Raw genomic sequence first — 19,909 nt, forward strand, 5'->3', positions numbered from 1 at the left:
AGTGTGAAAACGGGCCATTTGGCCCAACAAGTCCACACTGACCCTCCAAAGAGCAACCCACCCAGACCCATTCCCCTACATTTACCCTTGACTAATGCACCTAACACTATGGGCAATTTAGCATGGCCAATCCACCTGACCTGCAGACCTGCTGAGTTTCTCCAGCACTTTGTTTTTGTTTCCGATTTCCAGCATACACAGTCTTGTTTTAATTTTAGTTTAAGTTTGTTATTTGATTTGAAGTTTTGAGATGATTTTCAATTTTTCTTGATGTCCTGATGTATATATTCTCCATATGTGATGCAACATAATAAGCACTATTCCATTCTAGGGTGGAGCTTGTCAAATATGATATCTTTATAGCTAAACTTACCATAGTAAAGGGTTAAATCAGCCAAACCTGTGATTTTTACTTGATGAATTTGCAGCTATCCCAGTCAGGAAATTTTGTAATCTACATAGGATCTACTTCAGATCCTCTAAAATTTGTTCAATTTAAAATTGATTGGAACCTGGTTTCTATATCAGCAAGATCTATATCTCTCATGGATATTTGCAGTGCTTCCATTAATTTGCCCTGTTCATTATGTACTGCCATGAGGAATTTGGCTTTTTACTAATGGCTAACTAAAATGACTTAGGCACTGCTATCTAATTGGAAACTGCGGTTTTGCAAGAATATGTATGTAGAAATTGATATCGAGAATTCATAATTGATCAAATGATTTAGCAATAAAAGCTTATGTTCCACACATAATTAACAAGGCAGTAGATTTGAGCCAGACTCCCTTTTAACTTCTCTATACATTGCTTTTTCTGGTAGGCGAATTTTACACTCAAAAGGAGAACTGAGTGAAGACCGGCACAAGCAGTATGAGGAATTTGCTACCTCCTACCAGAAGCTGTTAGCGAACACACACAGCCTGGCTGACTTGTTGGATGAGAACATGCCTGAACTTCCCCAGGATAAAACTGCACAGGAAGGTAAAGTAACCACCTAGTTTTTATTTTAATCCACTTGTGTGGCATGGACATCACTGACTGGGCTAACATTTATTGCCTGTCCCTAGTTGCCCTTGGTGAGCTGCCTTCTTGAACCGCTGCAGTCCATGTGCTGTAGGTAGACCTATAATGCCATTAGGGAAGGAATTCTAGGATTCTGACTAAATGACCAAAATTCCACCTCTGACATGGCTAAAGCCCAGAGGAATCTCAACCTGGAAACTAGGTTCTAGTAGCAAGGCCGGAAGAAGGATCTAGGCAATCTGGTATTTTATCATCTTGGGTCTGCCGTTATCCTGGAAAGATCCCATTTCTGCTGGTCGCTTGATGGGTCTGCTGGTTCCAGCAGGCCCACCTGAAGGAGTTGGTACAATGGTGTCCAAGACTCTGGAATTGGCAGGCCTGTGGTTGAGAGAACAGCGGAGCCTGAGTCTCCTTGGGGTTCAGCATTGGGCATTGGGTTGGTAGTCTGTTGAGCAAATAAAGGATGGGGCACATCTGTGAGTGGGAGAGGACCATCGATCAATCTGTCACCATAGAGCCTGGCTGGAGCCTAATGAGTATATAAAATAGTAACACGTTTCCATGCAAGTTTTAATATTTATGTGATGTAAATTACTCAATTATTATATTGTGGGTATACGGACAATAGCAAACCCATTCATTTAAATGGGAAACTTACCTCCTCGTCCGCCCCCTAGTCCCTGGCTCTGAAATGCTGTAGGTAATATGTTCAGGCTGTTGTAAAACACGGGTAACTGAAACTGCAGTAGCCAACTCTGCAGGTATGACAGTCTCCCTGTATTACGTTTTGGTACAATAATCAGGAGCAGCACCTATATGGTCGGGCCTTGGGTAGTGTTGTAGAACAGAGGGACCAAGGGGTTTAGGTACATAATTCTTTGAAGTTTGTGTCGTACAGACAGGGTGGTTAAAAGGAATTTAGCAAACTTGCTTTTATTCTTTAGTCCTTTTGAGTATAGGAGTTGGGAAGTCATGTTGAGGTTGTACAAGACATTGGTGAGACCTCTTCTGGAGTACTATAAATGCAGTTCTGGTCACCTGTTATAGGAAGGATGTTATCAAGCTAAAGAGGGTTCAGAAGAGATTTACCAGGATGTTGCTAGGTATGGAAGGTTTGAATTATAAAGAGAGACTGTGTAGGCTGGGACGTTTTACACTGGAACATAGGAGGTTGAGAGGTAACATAGAGATGTATAAAATAATGAGAGATGTAGATAGGGTTAATGGTGGATGTCTTTTCCCTAGGATGGGGGATTTCAAAGCTGGGGGTACATTTTTAAGGTGAGAGGAGAAAGATTTTAAAAAGACGTGAAGCAAATGTTTTCTCCAGAGGATGGTTTGCGTGTGGAGTGAAGATCCTGAGGAAGTGGTGGAGGCGGGCAGAGTTGCAATGTTTAAATGGCATTGGAGAAGTAGATGAAAAGAAAAGTTTTAGAAGGATTTGGGCCCAGGAACAGGCAGGTGGGACTAGTTTAATTTGGGATTAGGTTCGTCATGGACTGGTTGGTCATGGATTGAAGGGTCTGTTTCCATGCTGTATGACTCTGTGATTGTTCTCTGGTTCCTTCCACAATTCATATTCTTTTATATTTGGATAAGAGAAAAATTTGCAGGTCTTTTCCTTGGAAGATGTTTGTGTTTAAAGTGTGTCTGTTATACCATTAATTAGTTCAATCAAAAATGTGTATTAAACAGTGAAGAACATCAATCTTGAGATCTAGTACAAAAAGCTTGAGTGTCATAAATGTATTTAGTAAATTTGCATGAGTATCCACGAAGTATTACTAGAAGATAGCTGTTCCGTATCATCCAACAAGATTCTGTAATTCTATTTCAACAGAACATGGCACTGGCATAGACATCTTCACACCAGGGAAGCCTGGAGAATATGACCTCGATGGAGGAATTTGGGAGGATGAAGATGCACGCAACTTCTATGAAAACCTAATTGACCTGAAAGCATTTGTACCTGCCATATTGTTTAAAGATAATGAGAAGAACTCGCAGAACAAAGATTCGAGTAAAGAAGATTCAAAAGGTAACAATGTTTAGGTGTTAAATGGAAAATTCTTATCTACGTAGAGCATCTGAATTAAATTGGAAAGTGATAGCTGTATGTGTTTGAAGCTGGAGTTTTATTGCTTAGTCTGGCAATCTGGTTTGCTTTTGCATTTCAGAAATTGGAAAAGTAAAATATATTTTTGGAAATTTTGGCAACGTGCAGAGATTCACAATTCATGGGGTGACTTTTCTCCAAGTTCTGAAGTAACTTTTATATTCATAAACTGCATAATTCAGATGCTGATACTTTTCCAGTGAAATCTGGACTATTGACCAAATTTCACCATTGACTTACTGTACATTCATGACTGATATATCTCAAGGACAAGTGCACTCACTGTTACTCAATTGTAATGGATCTCTGTAGGATGTAAATAAGCGAAAACCACAGGAGGCTTCTACTTTGCATAGACTTGTTGGAGCCATAGTTAAAAAGTTAAAACGTCATGTATGTAACAAAAATTATGGTGTTCCACGCTGTCTTGATGACAATCTGCTGGTCCAATTATAAGTTACAAATCTTTTTGCTTAATTGCAAAAAAAAAGACATTTATTTTATTATTGATATTTAAATTATCTAAAATATCTGGTGAAAACATATAGAAATAATATAAACAGAAGTAACCTTTGTAAGTAAATGTTGCTAGCTGGATTCCTTTATTTCTTGCATTCATATAGTTGTTTTATATTCCTGGGGAGGCATGGGAAGTGTGAAGATGAGAGAACTAACCTGTGGACATTTTGGCCTCTTGCAAGTTTCACACCTAATATACGTAAATTCGTAGCCCGTTTTCAGTAAGAATGCCTATCTTGGTTTCTCAATACCATATTCCAGCTCTGAGCAGTGCAAAAGCCACATCTAAACCTCAAACCCCTGTAAACAGAGGAGCCTTGATTATCTGGCATTCCATTATCTGAACATTGGATTATCCAGCAAGATCGCAAGGTCCCAATACTTGACTGAACTATGTTATCCGACACTCAATTATCCGGAATTCGATGAACCGATCGGAATACTCCCTGCCCGCGTCCTTTGGATAATCGAGGTTCCTTTGTGTACTGACACACACGCACCCAATCTTAGCTTTTTTAGCCCATGCCAATTCTGTACTCTGTGTATCCTTAATGCCCTGTGCTCTCCCCTCTCCCATTGTTTCCATGGCCACTCACCGAATCTGTACACAATTTCCTGAAAATTATCTACAGTCCATGAAGGTGGGGGAGTCTTCTCATCATCTAATAAAAGTTTCAATTCATTGACAGAAATAATGATTTTCTGGCACGTGAAAATAAATGACTGGACTCCTTCTCAAAGACAGTTATTTTAATATAGAATCCCAACAGTATGGAAGCAGGCTATTCAGCTTGTCAAGTCCACACTGACCTTCCAAAGTGCATCTCACCCAGGCCTTACCCCTACCCTATCCCTCTAACCAGACATTTCCCATGACTAATCCACCTAGCCTGCACATCCCTGGACACTATGAGCAATTTAGCATGGTGAAACACTCTTGTTTTTCAAAGAATGAGACATTTAGCTGAAATCAGTTAGCGTTTGAAACTCAGTTGAGCATTAATAACTGTCTGTAGCTCTTCAAACAATAAACTATTATCTAGGTAGAAAAGAACAAGTGTTTATAAGCAGATGGCCTGTCAATGTTGGAGGGCAGATGGTTAGAATTCTTCATGTGTCAAAACTGTCCATTTTTTTTTCAGGCAAAGCCATTTAAATCCCACAAAAAAAAGCACATGCTGACAGGATATTTTGATAAATTTCTAACTTCATGATGCTACATTCACCACGTCAAGTACTGGTGAACAAATATACCGAGTTAGTCATTATAAGAATCAATGTAACCTTTAAATGACAAATCCTAGTGATGAGTTCCGACACGGACCATCACTTTTAATTGTGACACTTGGGTAAACAAATACATTTCTACTTTATCAGAATATCCTTCAGCAGGTTTGCCATTTGCTTCTCAAACCTGGTGAGGTTTTAATCTATTTCCAAAATCTGAGAGATTAGCAAAAAGAATCTTCCTGCAATGAAATGTGCCTTAAGATATTGACCGAAATTCAGCATTAGAAGCAGCAACAGCAGTTTGCAATAGTACCTCCAAATGTATTAACACTTTGTTAAACTACAGAGAATTTTTTTGATGCTCTTTAAAGAGTGTCTTTTTTGCTCTTTTCTTCAAGTGATTTAGATCTAATCTCTACTGACAGTAATTTGGAGCAGTGGCTCCTGAAAAATTGAGAGCAACAATCAATGCCAGTGTTGTCCTCATAGAATAATTTTGCCCTATTAATGGTATTGCAGAGTCATATTACACAGTGAAGATTTCTCAAGTTCTCAAATATTCTGGCATATTTTTGACTTTAATAATATTTTATCCCCACTTGGGCTAAGATTATTTATGTTAATGAAATTTATGTTATAGTTCAGTGTTTAATTCTCCTAAGGGCATTCTCATAGTGGAGTACAGTTGAATTGATTGTTTTTGTAAGTAAAGGTTGCCTCAATGTAAATGTTTTCTGTTGAGGTTAGAGACCTAGCTCTCAGGAGATTGAACGAGCGGGATTAAATTATCTAGGTAAGGAAGTACAAACTCTGATTTCTGGATAATTCTGAATTTGCTGCTGACATGGGGAACAGTGCAGACGGCACCCATGTTCCAAGATTGGGCAAAAAAAATTAGCTTTACTTGTATCTGACCACTATTCAGTACTCCTTCAGTTTTTTGCAGCTAATCTGAACATATTTATTGGATTTAGCTTACCTGTAACACCTTGCAGTTGAATAACTTGTTCATAGATGAAGGACAGATAAAGTTTTAAAGGATTGTGGATAGCTTGCAGCTGTGCCCAAATTGACACATACTGCCTTCAGGAAGAAGGAGAAAATGATGATATTCTGGTCTGTGACAGATTGTGGGAGGTGAAATAGAAACTGTGTGATCTGCTTGTTCCTACCTTGCTGTGTTAGATCATCAAATAAAGCATGGATGGTTAATTAGATATGCGAAGACTGATCTGTGCACAGTTGGGAGTCTAGGCTGAAATGTCCTGCAGCATAGGGCTTATGCCATGAGCAGGAAATCAATCAGTCACCATTCCAAATTTCAAGGCTTGCCGCTGTCTGGATTTGCCTTTTTTATTCAGGCGCCAAGAAGTCAAAAACTGAAAACAAATCAATTTTCTGCCATAAAATCCAGCCCTGTGTTGCTATGGGAAATGTAGGAGATTTTCTCAAAAGCCAGAATTTGTAACAGTTGAAGCAATATGGAGGAATGTCTAAATAGGACTGTCACTGTTTTGAGTTTCTTCTCCACTTTGTACAATGAGTAACTGTTTTAGGGGAAAAAAAAACAAGTGGATAGTTTTGAATGACAAGATATGGGTCACACGAGAAGCTTGCAAAATCCACTGCACATCTTAATTTATTGTAATTCACCTGTTTGTACCAGATTCCAAAGATGGAAGAGAGTCCAAGGATGGGAAAGAATCCAAAGAGTTGGTTGCTACAGAAGAATTGGAACTAGAACTAGAGAATCTGGACATTAATGATGAAATATTAGATGAAGAAGGAACAGAAGAAACAGAAGACCTCAGTCAAAAACTGCTCGAGGAGCATGGTAACACTGTATTTCTAACTACTGGAACTAAACTGTCCAGCTTGATACTTTCACTGTGTCGTTGAGCTGCATCCAACCTCTGCAACCTACTCGACTGCCTGTTGCATTTTTATATTTTCTTTTCTATTTTTAGGAATTTGGAAAATTCTAATGGGCTTAAAACAACCATCTGTTGTTGGCTGTATTGACTGCATAGGATTACTAGTCATTAATTGTTTATGTACTGATAAATTATCAAATAGAATCGCCCTGAAGTTTTAATGTTCCTGTTCTGAAACTGGTCTAATAGAGGGCTGAATAACCTGTACTGTACTTCCCCCAAAGTAAAATATAAATGTCAGTCAGGTTGAATGTGTTTTCAGCTTTAAGGGAGAAAACATTGGGCAGTAGCTGTGATTTCTGAGATCATGATTCACTGTGGATTACTAAAACGAAAGCAACATTCGGAAACTTTGGAGGACACAATGACTGGGGTTTCTAAACAAAAAAATTACTTTTGTTTAAATTTACTTTTGCTCCCAGCTATTGCCAAATTTTTATTTGGCAGCAGGAGCGAGGAGACTTCACTGAGACTACTGCAACTGGATTTAGTAATAATAGGCTGTGCAAAAGTGGATGAACTTGATGATGTCCCTGGTTGGCAGTGCTTTTGTAGTCAAGTGTAAAATGACACATGATGTCCCAGTAGCTATCTAGATCAAAATGGAGTGCTAACCTCAAAATTTAGTGAAATTTGACAACTTTTCAACAACTTGACATCATAATATCAAATCAAATTTCACTTACTTTGGTTATGGTATGGATGACTGAGATTTTATGTCTCTTCACTTCTATCATAACTGGGTGAACCCTTACTCTGATCAGTATCAGATGCCTCTGATTGTAGAATCTCCTACATGGGGACACAGCCTCTCAGCATTACACTCTGTAAAGCTTCTTAAGAATCTTTTTTCAGTAAGATCTCTCGTTCTTCAAACTTCAACAAGTACCAAACCAACCTACTCAGCATCTCCTCATGAGAAATCCCTCCATACCTGAGATCAACCTTTGGACTGCCTCTAATGCCAAGATGGCTTTCCTGAGGTAGACTGTTCACAGTATTCTCGATATGGTCTCATTTGTACCTTGTCTAGTTTTTGTAACATCCCTACTTTAGATTAGATTAGATTCCCTACAGTGTGGAAACAGGCCATTTGGCCCAACAGGGCCATACCGACTCTCCAAAGAGTAACCCACCCAGATCTATTTCCCTCTGATTATGGGCAATTTAGCATGGCCAATTCATCTGACCTGCACATCTTTGTGGGAGGAAGCCGGAGCATCCGGAGGAGACCCACGCAGACACTGGGAGAATGTGCAAACTCCACACACACAGTCACCCAAGGCGGGAATCGAACCTGGGACCCTGGTGCTGTGAGACAGCAGTGCTAACCACCTAGCTACTGTTGCCATTTCCTTTGAAATAAAGGCCAGCATCAAATTTGTTTTCCCTATTACCCACTGATCTTGCATGCTAGCTTTTTGTGATTCATGCACCACGGCCCCATATCCCTCTGTACTTTAGCTTTCTGCAGTCTCCTTCCACTTAAAAGATGTTCAGCTCCTCTACTCTTTCTGTGCATAACCTTATATTTTCCCCACATTATGTTCCATCTATCAAGTTTTTGCCCACTCACTTAACCTGTTTTTATTCCTTCGTAGTTTTTCTATGTCACCCTCACCACTTGCTTTACCATCTATGTTTGTACTTGCTGATAATACATTCACTTTTGTCATCCAAACTATTATTATATTGGTAATTAATTGTGGCTCCATTATTGATCCCTGTGGCACTCATTACAGGTTCTCACCATCCTGAAAACTTTCTCCTTATCCTAACTCTAACTTCCAATAGTTAGCCAATCCTCTATCATACTACTCCAATACCATGAGCCCTTGCCTTGTTAAGGATGTCATGGAAATCAAAGTGCCTTTTTACCTGGGGCTACCTTTTATGGAAATGCTGGTTTGGAAAGTTTGCTGTACTGTGATTGTGTTGGGAAAAAAGCCAGTAAGCTACTCTTGGAACCCGACTGCACCACCTGGCACAACTCCTGTCTGTTGGGTTTCTTTCATTATGTCTGTGTTGTTTTCAAGAGAATAAACACAACATATTTGCTCACTTGCTGGTGGATACTGTTATTCCACCACAGTCTTCTCATGTTGTTCTGACAACCTGCTGAGAGCTTGAGCTTGAAATTCGTCTATTGGCTGTTCTTGTGGGACAGGCTGGACAAAATTTGATTTTTTTTGGGTTAAAGTAACTCTGGAATGGTGCACCTGAATTGAATTCAAGTCACTTCCTTTGTTATGAGCTCTACAAATTTAAACCCAGGTCAGGGTACTGTTAATGATTGACCATCCTATCAGGCATATGAATTACACCTGGTGCTGTTGAACTGTTGCTTTGGGCTGGAGTTCCTTCCACTTGCCCTTTGGTAATGGTGAAAGTCAGTGTCTGAGTGGGTAATTTGGGCCTGGTTGGATGAAGGCTAATGATGAAGGTGACTGCCCAAAGTCTTGCTGGCACGGTTACCCCAGGGCAAGATACCGAGCTGGTGAAAATAATAGTTTTCTGGTTACAGAATAGTGTTGTCAGAGTTTTCACAATGTTAGTCCGACTGACCATGGCTTGGTGTTTTTGAGTCTTGTTCTCGACTGTAGGATGCAGGAAATCATGCAGCTAGTCCTTACTAAACTTGTTTATGGGCTGACAGGTTTAATTTCTCATTTTATTTTATATTTTTCATCCATTCTGCTTTAATTACTCTATTTCGTTGAATAGCAAGCTTTTGCCCCCTCGCTACAGCTAATGCTAAGCACCAGAGTTTTGTCAGTCTAATTTGCATTGTTCATAGTGTGTTACTTGTCAGCCATAAAGACACATCTGCTCTGACTTTTCTTAAATCGTTTAGCCAAGATTGGAGCTTCCAGTTAGCTTAATACTCAAAACTATGTCCTACTACCCAATGATTCACCTCCAAGTCCGGTAAATCTGTCAAGAATGACTTTTATTCACTGGTGTAAGTGGGTACAATGTTTGGACTAAGTAACCTTAATCTTATTGTGGAGAATTACTGTGGGCCTGATGGGATATTAAACATAGAGTTGTAAGTCTCAGGATAACTGACATGGAGTTAGAATCTGACTTGTCATCATGGATCTCTTGGGTGGCTAAGAGGTGTTATTATGGAGAACTGGAGATGTTTGTTCTCTTGCACCATTAATGGTGATAGAAGAGATATTTATAACTTTGAATAAAATAACATTATATAATACATTGTCCCAAGACTGAGTTTCTATCTTGTGCGATAACTGATAAAATGTCATATTATTGCATAAGATAGGAGCTCATGGTGTTGGGGTAATGTATTAGCATGGATTGAGGATTGCTTACCACACCAAATGTAGTCAGAATTAATGGGTCTTTTTCATGTTGGAAAGACTAAACTCATGGAGTGTGGCAAGGATCAATGAGCTTCTGGTCAATGGTAACCCTAAGGATAAAGTGAGGTCTGCAGATGCTGGAGATCAGAGCTTAAAAATGTGTTGCTGGAAAAGTGAACAGGTCAGGCAGCATCAAAGGAACAGGAGAATCGACATTTCGGGCATAAGCCCTTCTTCAGGAATGAGGAGGGTGTGCCAAGCAGGATAAGATAAAAGGGAGGAGGGACTTGGGGGAGGGGCATTGGGAATATGATAGGTGGAAGGAGGTTAAGGTGAGAGTGATAGTAGACAGGTGCTGAGGAAGGAGATGTGGTTGTGGTAGTGAGTCTGTTTGAGGATGTAGACAGGTGCTGAGGAAGGACATGTGGCTGTGATAGTGAGTTTGTTTGAGGACCCTAAGGTTGTTGATAATTGGGGATTGAGTGATGGAAACACCATTGAATATCAAGGGGCAGTAGTTCAATTTATCTCTTCATGGAGATGGACGCAGTCTGGCATTTGTGTGGTGCGAATGTTACTTGGCACTTGTCAGCCCAAGCCTGGGTATTGTCCAGATCTTGCTGCATCTGAACATGAACTGCTTCACTATCTCAGGAGTAATGAATGGTGCAAAACATTGTGCAGTTATTGGCAAACATTCCCAGTTCTGCCATTAAGATGGAGAGAGGGTTATTTTTGAAGCAAGTGAAGGTGGTTAGGCCGTCAATACTACCCTGAGGAATCTCTGCAGAGATATCCTGATGCTGAAATGACTGACCTCCAACAATGACAAACAATGACAACCATCTTACAATGTGCTAGGTATGACTCTAACCAGCGGCGAGTTTGCCCCCGATACCCACTGATGCCAGTTTTACTGTGATGCCTTGATGGCACATTTGGTTGACTGTGGCCTTGATGTCAAGGGCAATCATTCTCACTTCATCTCTAGAATTCAGCTCTTTTTTTCCATCTTTGAGCCAAGGCTGTAATGAGGTCAGGAGTTGAATAGACCTGGCGGAACCCAAACTGGGCATCACTGAGTAGGTGCTGCCTGTTGCACTGTTGGTGACACTTTACTAATAATTGAGAGTAGACTGATGTGGCAGTAATTGGCTAGGTTGGATTTGTTCTGCTTTTTGTGTGGATGCCACAACCTGGGCAGTTTTTCACATAGTTGTAACTGTACTTGAAGAGCCTAGAGTACTGTGTACAGTTTTGGCTCCTGTATTTAAAAGAAGATACATTGAGTTTGGAGGCCATTCAAGAAATTCACTAACAAGCACCAGGAATGCTGGAGAAACTCAGCAGGCCTGACGGAATCATTGGAGAGAGAAACATAGTGAAAGTTTTTTCACTGCAATGATTCCTGGGATAAAAGGGTCAATTTAACAACTACAGATTAGGTCTTTATTCAATAGAGTTTAGAAGAAAGAAGGGTGATCTTATTTAAACTATTTTGAGATGTGCGAGGAAAGGCTTTTACACAGAGGGTGGTAGGTGCCTGGAAGACACTACCAGGAGAAGTGGTAGATCACGGTTGCTCACAACATATAAGACACGTGTGGACAGATACATAAACAGGCAGAGAATAGAGGGGTATGTTTCATGTGCAGGCAGATGGGATTAGTTCAGAATGACATCACTGTCAGCACAGACAGTGGTTGGAAGGGTTTGTTCCTGTCCTGTACTGTTCTATAAAACAAGATTTTGAGGGGACTTGACAGAGGATGTGACATAGTCACAAATATGGGGACACTGATTTAAAAATGGAGATGCAAAGAAATTCCTTCTCTGAGGGTCACGAATGGCTGGAATTCCCTACCTCCCAGAGAGCTCTGGAGGCTGGATCACTGAAAGTAATCAGAAAAGAGTTAAGTTTTCTAAAATACGGTGAGCTATAGGCAAGGAAGAGCTGGCATGAAAGAGGAGTTGAGACCTGGGGCAACTTGAGGCATGATCTCATTGAATGGCAGGGCTGAATGGCAGGGCAGGCTTGAGGAGTCAGAATGCCTACTTGTGCTCTGATTTGTTTTTTATTAATGCAAAGTATCGCCTTGTGTCCTCACTGAAATGTAGCAAAGTTTAGAAATAGACTCAATAAAATTACTTATTCCTCCTTTCACTGATCCAATTTCTATGTAAGAAAGTACCTTTTTCATCACTGATATTTGGTAATTATATTGCAGAGCAAGATGAAGAAGAAGCCAGCACTGGTTCTCATCTGAAACTAATCGTGGATGCTTTCCTACAGCAGCTGCCTAACTGTGTCAACCGGGACCTTATAGACAAGGTACTTTCAGAGTCTCATTTCACTTCAAAGCTTCTGCAGAATTTGTGCAGCTTCCATTTCTTTGTGTGCAAGACTTCACTTATCTGCTGTTAACCATGTGGAATTTGTAGGTTCTTCTTTGCTGTCCAAGAATCCAAAATTAACCTCTATCCTACTACAGTCTTGTTTATCAATTGTCAATTAAATTTTCTCTTCAAAGATCCTATAGTCCCTGCCTCATGCGCTCTCTGAACCAAGGTGTGCGATGCCCCATGACGGAAATTTATCCCCTCCCTGAATGATGGGGACTCCTATAAATTATCCATATTCTGTTTTAGTGGAATTAAATCATCTCAGTAACAATGGACCTAGCAGATGAATGAATTGCAATCATTGCTGAATGTAAATGAACTTGTGAATCATCAAATCTTTTTATTTCTTTTTACTCAGGCTGCAATGGATTTCTGCATGAACATGAATACGAAAGCTAATCGAAGGAAGTTGGTCCGAGCCCTGTTCACTGTGCCTCGGCAGAGGTTGGTGTTTGTTTGTTGTGGCACTTTTTGATGGATTTACATGGGAAGAAAGTTTTACATTTTTCTTGATTGTGGGATGTGGATGTCATAGGCAAGACTGCTTCTAATACCCAACTTAGTTGCCTTGAGAAAGTGAACGTGAATCTTTCTCCATGCCCTACTGCAGTTCTGCTGCTGATATTCCCACAGTGGCATTTGGAAGGAGTTCTAGGCTGTTGTCAGTATCATGTAAAGAATGACCATTATTCATCCAAGTCTAAGAAGGGAGTTTGGATGTAATGTTATTTGCATGGCATTGCTGTTCCTGTCCTTCTAGGTGGTGGATGCTTGTATACGTTTTTAAAGAAAGGGAAAATGTAATGTGTTTTCAATTGCTCTAACTGTTTACAGCCACGGATGGCTTGTGGAGTTCAATGAAAGCAGTCAAGGCTAAAACATTGAAGAAGTTGAATATAGCCCTTGGCTAAAGGGATGAAAGGATGTGGGGTAAAAGTGGTAACAGACCATTGAGTTGGATGAGCAAGCATGATCATAATGAATTGCATGGCAGGGTCAAAGGCTGAATGACTACATCTGTCCCCATTCTCTGTGCCTGTATAATACAATTACTGAAGGAGTGCTAATTTGGAGGTGCTGTCTTTCAGATGATAAATTAGTCTATGATGGATGTGTAAGATCCTATGGCACTATTTCAAGGAACAGTAGGGGAGTATCCCCTGCTATCCTAGCCAATATTCCTTCTTCAACCATCATTACTGAAGCAGATGATCTGGCCATTTTCGTATTGCTGCTTGTGGGTCTCGTGCTTTAAAAAGATGACTACGCTTCATAGATTACAAAGTCTTTTGGGTTTATCTGAGGGCATGAAACATTATTATAAATGCAAGAGTTTCATTCTTTTAAACTACCTGAACAATGGTGTTCATTACTGCAGTTTGTTACTCATAGATGCAATATTCTTTTCTCAGCCAATTGGAAAGTTGCATCTACACGATATAATTCAGCAACTTACCCATACTCCTTCAAAGATACCATCCATACCCTTACTGTCTCGAAGGACATGGGCAACAGACACATGGGAACACCACAAACTGCAATATTCCTACAAGCTGTACACCATCCTGACTTGAAATTACTTTGTCGTTCATTCACTGTCACAGTGTCAAAATTATGAAAATCCCTCTCTCATACCATATTAATAGCAGCAGTTCAAGAAGGCAGTTCACCATCACTTTCTCAAAGGAAATTAGGGCTGTTCATTGAATCTTGGCCCAGTAAGTGATGTCCACATCCTAGGAATGAATTGAAGAAATGCTCTGAATGACTACAACTTTATTTCATGTAATGCATTCTGACTTTAGAGAGTCCTCCACCTAGTGCACCAGAAGTTATATGCTATAAGTGAGTGAGCTTCCTGTTGGGTCAGTCAGATCTATGCAATTATCATGAGACCTGGATGTTGAAACCAGTTTTTGGTAGAAATAATGAGTTTAAAACAAAACCAAAAACCACCCAAAACCAATGCACACTGGCCAGCGATTTCTTTCTAGTTGCCTTTAAGGTGAGCTTTAGTTTGTTCTAACAAGAAATTGCGTATTGTAAATTACATGGTCTTGTACTTATAGTTTATGTACCTTGCATTTATTTGATTGCAACCTACTGCATTTTACAGTAGAGGGCACAAGAGGCCATCTTTTTGCAGTGAGCATAATGTATGCTGTTCTTCATCTGAATTTGTATATATTATATCATAGAACAATTTCTTTCTGTGTTACAACTACGCGGCCTATTTCTTCTGGAATATATTTTTCCAGTATTTTGCATGCAATTCAACATCTTATTTAGGCTTTGACTTGAGTAGAACTGGAGGAAATATGGGCTACCTTAAAAAAATATGGGAATTTGATTGAATACCACATTTCATATTATAAAGTTTCATTCTACTTTTGATGTTCCATAGTTGGAGAATAGGAATTCCATCCTGACTGAGTGATCCAGCTATTGATATCTGATGTTCTGATACTCTAGTGAGATTGTATCACAGGCCCCTTTGTGGGAAGGACATGCAAGAGGAAATTTATGGATGGATCATGGAAATGAATAAGATTAACACAATTACCCAGTTCTTATTCGGACAGTGAGGAACAATTAGGAGAAAAGGGACACAAACAAAGTGCTGGAGAAACTCGGGTCTGGCAGCAACTGTGGAGAGAAATGAGAGTGGAAAAACTGATAGTATTTTAAGAAACAGTAGGGAAATTATTCCTGATATTCTGTCCAATGCATAACCTTCAGCCAACATCACAGAAGAAGATGAACTGGTAATTTTCACTTTTCCGCTTCACTTTGCGGACCACACTGTGCGTAAGTTGTCTCCTGCTTTAAAAAAAACTTAAGAACCAGTGAGATGGTTAGTCACTCCTTTTGGGAATTGCCTTTAGCTGGCGCTTAGTGTGATTGTGATTTGCTACCTCTCAGCCCAAATTGGATGTTGTTCAGATCTTGCTACATATGAACTTGGACTGCTTCATCTTCTGACAAGTGGCAAATGTTGCTAAATGTTGTCTCATCATCAATGACCATCCCCACTCCTGACCTTCTGATGGAGGGAAAGTCATTGTTGAAGCAGCTGATGATGGTTGGGCCTGGGGCATGACCCTGAAGAAATATCCTGGGACTGAGATGATTATCCTCTTGACAACCACAGCCAATCTCTTTCTGAAGGATATGACTCCAACTACTGGAAGATTGTTTCCTTGATTTCAACTGATTTCTAGTTTTGCTAAGGATACTGCCAATGTTGCCTTTATGTTAAAAGCAATCACTCTCACCTCCCTCCTGGATTTCAGTGTGTTTGTCCATGTTTGGACTATGATATTAATGATGTTAGCAGTCTAGTAACCCTGTTGGAATCAAAACTGGAAGCAGTGATTAGGTCATTCCTTTGCAAATGCTGCTTGAAAGCACTATTGATCACCCTTTTCATCACTTATGATAGTGTGGCACTTCATTGGATTGGATTTTTTTCTTTTTTTTTGTCGGCAAACCGTACGTGAATAGTTTGAATACCTGTCAGATAGCAACTGGTTTTATAGCTCTACAAGGACAGCTTGGCTGAGGGTGTGGCTAGTTGTGATCATAAGATGTCAGAGCAGGAAAAAGTCCGTTCAGCCTGTTGAATGGTGAAACAGATTGAGTGAGATAATGGCTCATCTGATAATCCTCAACTCCACTTTCCTGCCTTCTTCCCCAAAATCCTTGATTCCTTTACTGATCAAAAATCTGTCTCAGCCTTGAATATACTTAACAACCCAACATCTACAGTCCTCAGAATTAAAGAATTCCATAGATTCACTATCCTCACGCTTAAACTGAATACTAAATTCTACTACGCTATGGTCACTGTTCTCTTCCAACCCTGTACTGGGATCAGTACCCCATGAATCAAAATCCATTTCACCCACTTTTACCTGAAGATGGCACTGATGTGCTGGGCTTATGGGTCAGACAGGGATATTTGTGAGACTGCCTCCTGCCAGTCAGATAGTGTACTTAGGAGGTGATGGTGGCCTTGGATTTTGTGCAGTGTTGAATGTTGCACTGCTTCTTGACTGATCTGTGGAACAGCTCTCCCAGTTTTGGTACAGGCTATTTATAAGGTGGATGTTTAATGGTTAGTGGGGTTGGTTTTGCTGGTGTAATTTCCAACGCCTTAAGCAATGCTGATGATCTGTCTGGATTCATCCTTTTGCTTCGTTGTGGTGATTTGATACAAGTGAATAGCCTTGTCAGGCTGGTGAAAGGTTAACCACACTGGGAGTCAGAAGACCAGATAAGGACTACTTGCCTGAAAGAAATGAATGAATATAATAGTTATTTCAATTTTTAATTGCAGAAATGTCCAGTCATTCAAATTCCATCATCTGCCATAGTGAGATTCAATCTTCTACCGCAGAACCTCAGCCAGGCACACAATTAATTTCTTCCGGACCCAGTCCTGAAGAAGGGTTGCACCCACAACGTCGATTTCTACACCACCTGATGCTGCCAGGCTTGCTGTGTTCTTTCAGCTTCCTGCCTGTCTGTGCTCAATTAAATTCGACAGATATTACCATTGCATACAGCTTTCCCCTGAGTAATTGGAATAGTGCCTATAGAAGAGGAGAGGAAATTGAAAAAATAGTAATTCCTGAATTGTATAAAACATAAATGTGCAATTTTATTTATCAAGAAACTGTTAGAATAGTTAATTAGGTTGAAGGAGGGCAGAGTGCCTGTGTGGGATTAATTACCTCCAGCATTCTGTGATAAAGTAATATAGAATTGCTCAGTTATATTACAGGATTCTCATAGAATGCATTTCTCTATGGGCCTGGCATGAGCCCAATGAATCACCTGTTTGGAGAAAGAGAGAGAGCTAATCGACATGTGACAGGGCAGCCTTTGAAATGTTTGAAGATTAAATTACTAAATATCTCGATGAATAGAAAATGTTTAGAAGCCGCCAACAAGGATTTCTACAAGGAAGGTTGTACTTGGTGAGGTGGGTGGTGGGGTTTATGTGGGAAATGCAGTAGATGACCATATTAATAAGCTCTTGGCAAAATATTGAAGGACTCCATTGGCGAAGAAGTGTACAGAACTGTATTGGGGTGCAGACAAATAAATGAGGTTAAAACTGTTTGAAAGGATGAAAAGGTGACTGATAGATAGAAGGTTTCTCAGATGGTTTTGTCCTAGTACTACATCACTGGTTTTGTGATATCTAACTTTGTGAGAGTGGCAGAGGGTGTAAAACAGGAGGTGAAATGCAAAGGTGAGTCAGTGTAAATCCTGGGTAAAATTGCAGTGGATTACTATGTACATTGCACCTTTTCATTCCATATTATAGAAATTGTCTTCAGTTAGTTGTGAAGGTAGAGCGCGTTCACTTGAATGTACTTGGTGTGAGAAACCACCAATATGAAAGGAGACTTGGAATAATTGAAAAATGGATATTCAGTCAGTGAAGAACTTTTATAGTAAAGCCATTAATGTCATGCAGGAAATCTGGCAATTAATTTAGACAATAAGATCCCACAGACATCATCGAGATAAAAACCAGAAAACTTATTTTCTGTGTCAGTTGAGGAATGAAAGCATGAATGACTATTTTTATTGCTAATGGTTACTTCGTGTGGTTATTTTTCTAATCATGTCTTATTTGTATCTGTTTTGTAGTAGATTATTGTTTTTTTTAATTTCCATGCAGAACTAATCTTACATATTCACTTTGTGGGGAAGATTAATTTCTTGTGAAGGTTGGATGCTAACTGTTTCCTTTGTACAGATGCTACCAGACCACATGAGTTTCCAGTGCTTTATGGCTTTCTTGAATAATATTGAGTTATTTCAGTTGTCCAGGACGTATGGGATAAACTCCTTACCTCCTCTTCAAATAATGACAAAGGAACTTTTACATCAATTTGTGTGTAAAGGGAGTCTTGCTTCTATTTCTCAATCAAAAAATGGTATCTCTAATTGTAGTATCACAATAAAGTGTCAGGTTAAATTAGGTGCATAAGTTTCTGGAGGTGTACATCAACCCATATCCCTCTGGCTCAAAGCCAAGAGTGTGACCAGCTGGCCCATGGTTACTCTTGAGGACTGTTCTTTTGAAACTGAGATTACAGTGCATATTTTAGAATTAAGAACATACTGACAGTAATTAAGGGGCTTAAAGTGAGGGAAACATGGGTGCTGTAAAATTCACTGAAAGATTTTGCATTAAACAAGGAGTAAATGTTTTCCGAAGAGGAATGTGTAGGTGTGGAATATACGGTGAGTTGGTATTTGCAGCAAAGATATGACATAGAGAAGTGGGATTAGGACTGATGCAGATACAGAGGATAAGCAACATGAACAGGGTAGGGCAAATTCTATTTTGTGCTGCAGAATCTTTGTCCTGTACTGGAGAACTGTGTGAAATTGCAATTTAAAAATTCTTCATGCACTTGCAAACAATTGAGGAATGCATTTAGTATATAATGAAACTAGTGTAGTCATGATTTTCTTTTATAGTCTTGTTGTTTAATGTAGTTAGTTCTCTGATTTGTAATAAGTTTCAGATCTGGTTTGTAATAAGTCTGTTTACTGCAATAATGGGGATTTTACATATTTGGTAATACATCCCCATTGTTGGGTGATGTGAATAAATGAACTTCAGTTTTGAAAGTGAGGGCTATCATAGAGTTTCTGCTGGTTTAGAATGAGTTATGATTAATTACATCAAATATGCAAAATCCACGTTTTTTTTTACGAATTGTTTTTAAAAGTATACATAGGTTAAATTTTTTTGACTATGTTGTACTTCTAAGTCATTTTTAAGAATGGATTGGTTGGTCAGGAAAAGATCATTTCAGTACATGACAGATTGGTACTATTTTTAAAAGGGACCTGCAGTTGAAGCATCATCTGATAGGCCTGGTAACTTTTTATAAATGTGGAATAGTCGAGTTGAGAGAGTTAGTTGAAAGATTCTTTAATGGTGACATTTTTGTGCCAGAGTGACTGAAAATTATGCTCAACTGTGTTCATGACCATCAGATTCAGCTTATTAACTGGAGCGATGCTTTCTATGTGCACAGACCGAAAACTCTTTTTTAAAAAATTGCAAAATGTATCTGTGGAGCATTGCTGTGGCTTGCTGAACTTGCAGTAGTCCACTTGTCCAATCTTAATCACTTAAGTTGTCTCCTTTTATCTGAGAAAACTGCCTGCGTTTGGAAAATAGTATGAACTGTTTACCATTGCTGCAGATATACATTGCAAAGGCTGGCTAACTTGAGCATCTCACTTTGTTTGGAATCGATTTTATTCTGACTGTCCATTTGACCTGAAGCACACTCTTAATGTATTTATGTCACCACACT

The 19,909-nt window shown here is 39.5% G+C and overlaps 1 protein-coding gene across 3 annotated transcripts in view; it reads left to right on the forward strand.

Moving 5' to 3' along the window:
- Nucleotides 1-19,909, forward strand: part of upf2 (UPF2 regulator of nonsense mediated mRNA decay) — a 100,669-nt gene that overhangs the window by 16,454 nt on the left and 64,306 nt on the right. For all 3 annotated transcript variants that reach the window (XM_060842627.1, XM_060842626.1, XM_060842628.1), the window contains 5 exons: nucleotides 824-984; nucleotides 2,867-3,064; nucleotides 6,558-6,725; nucleotides 12,380-12,483; nucleotides 12,913-12,998. In XM_060842627.1, the coding sequence (XP_060698610.1) occupies nucleotides 824-984; nucleotides 2,867-3,064; nucleotides 6,558-6,725; nucleotides 12,380-12,483; nucleotides 12,913-12,998 (717 nt within the window). The remainder of the gene's footprint in view (nucleotides 1-823; nucleotides 985-2,866; nucleotides 3,065-6,557; nucleotides 6,726-12,379; nucleotides 12,484-12,912; nucleotides 12,999-19,909) is intronic.

This window comes from Hemiscyllium ocellatum, chromosome 23 (assembly GCF_020745735.1).
Source record: "Hemiscyllium ocellatum isolate sHemOce1 chromosome 23, sHemOce1.pat.X.cur, whole genome shotgun sequence".
NCBI lineage: Eukaryota > Metazoa > Chordata > Chondrichthyes > Orectolobiformes > Hemiscylliidae > Hemiscyllium > Hemiscyllium ocellatum.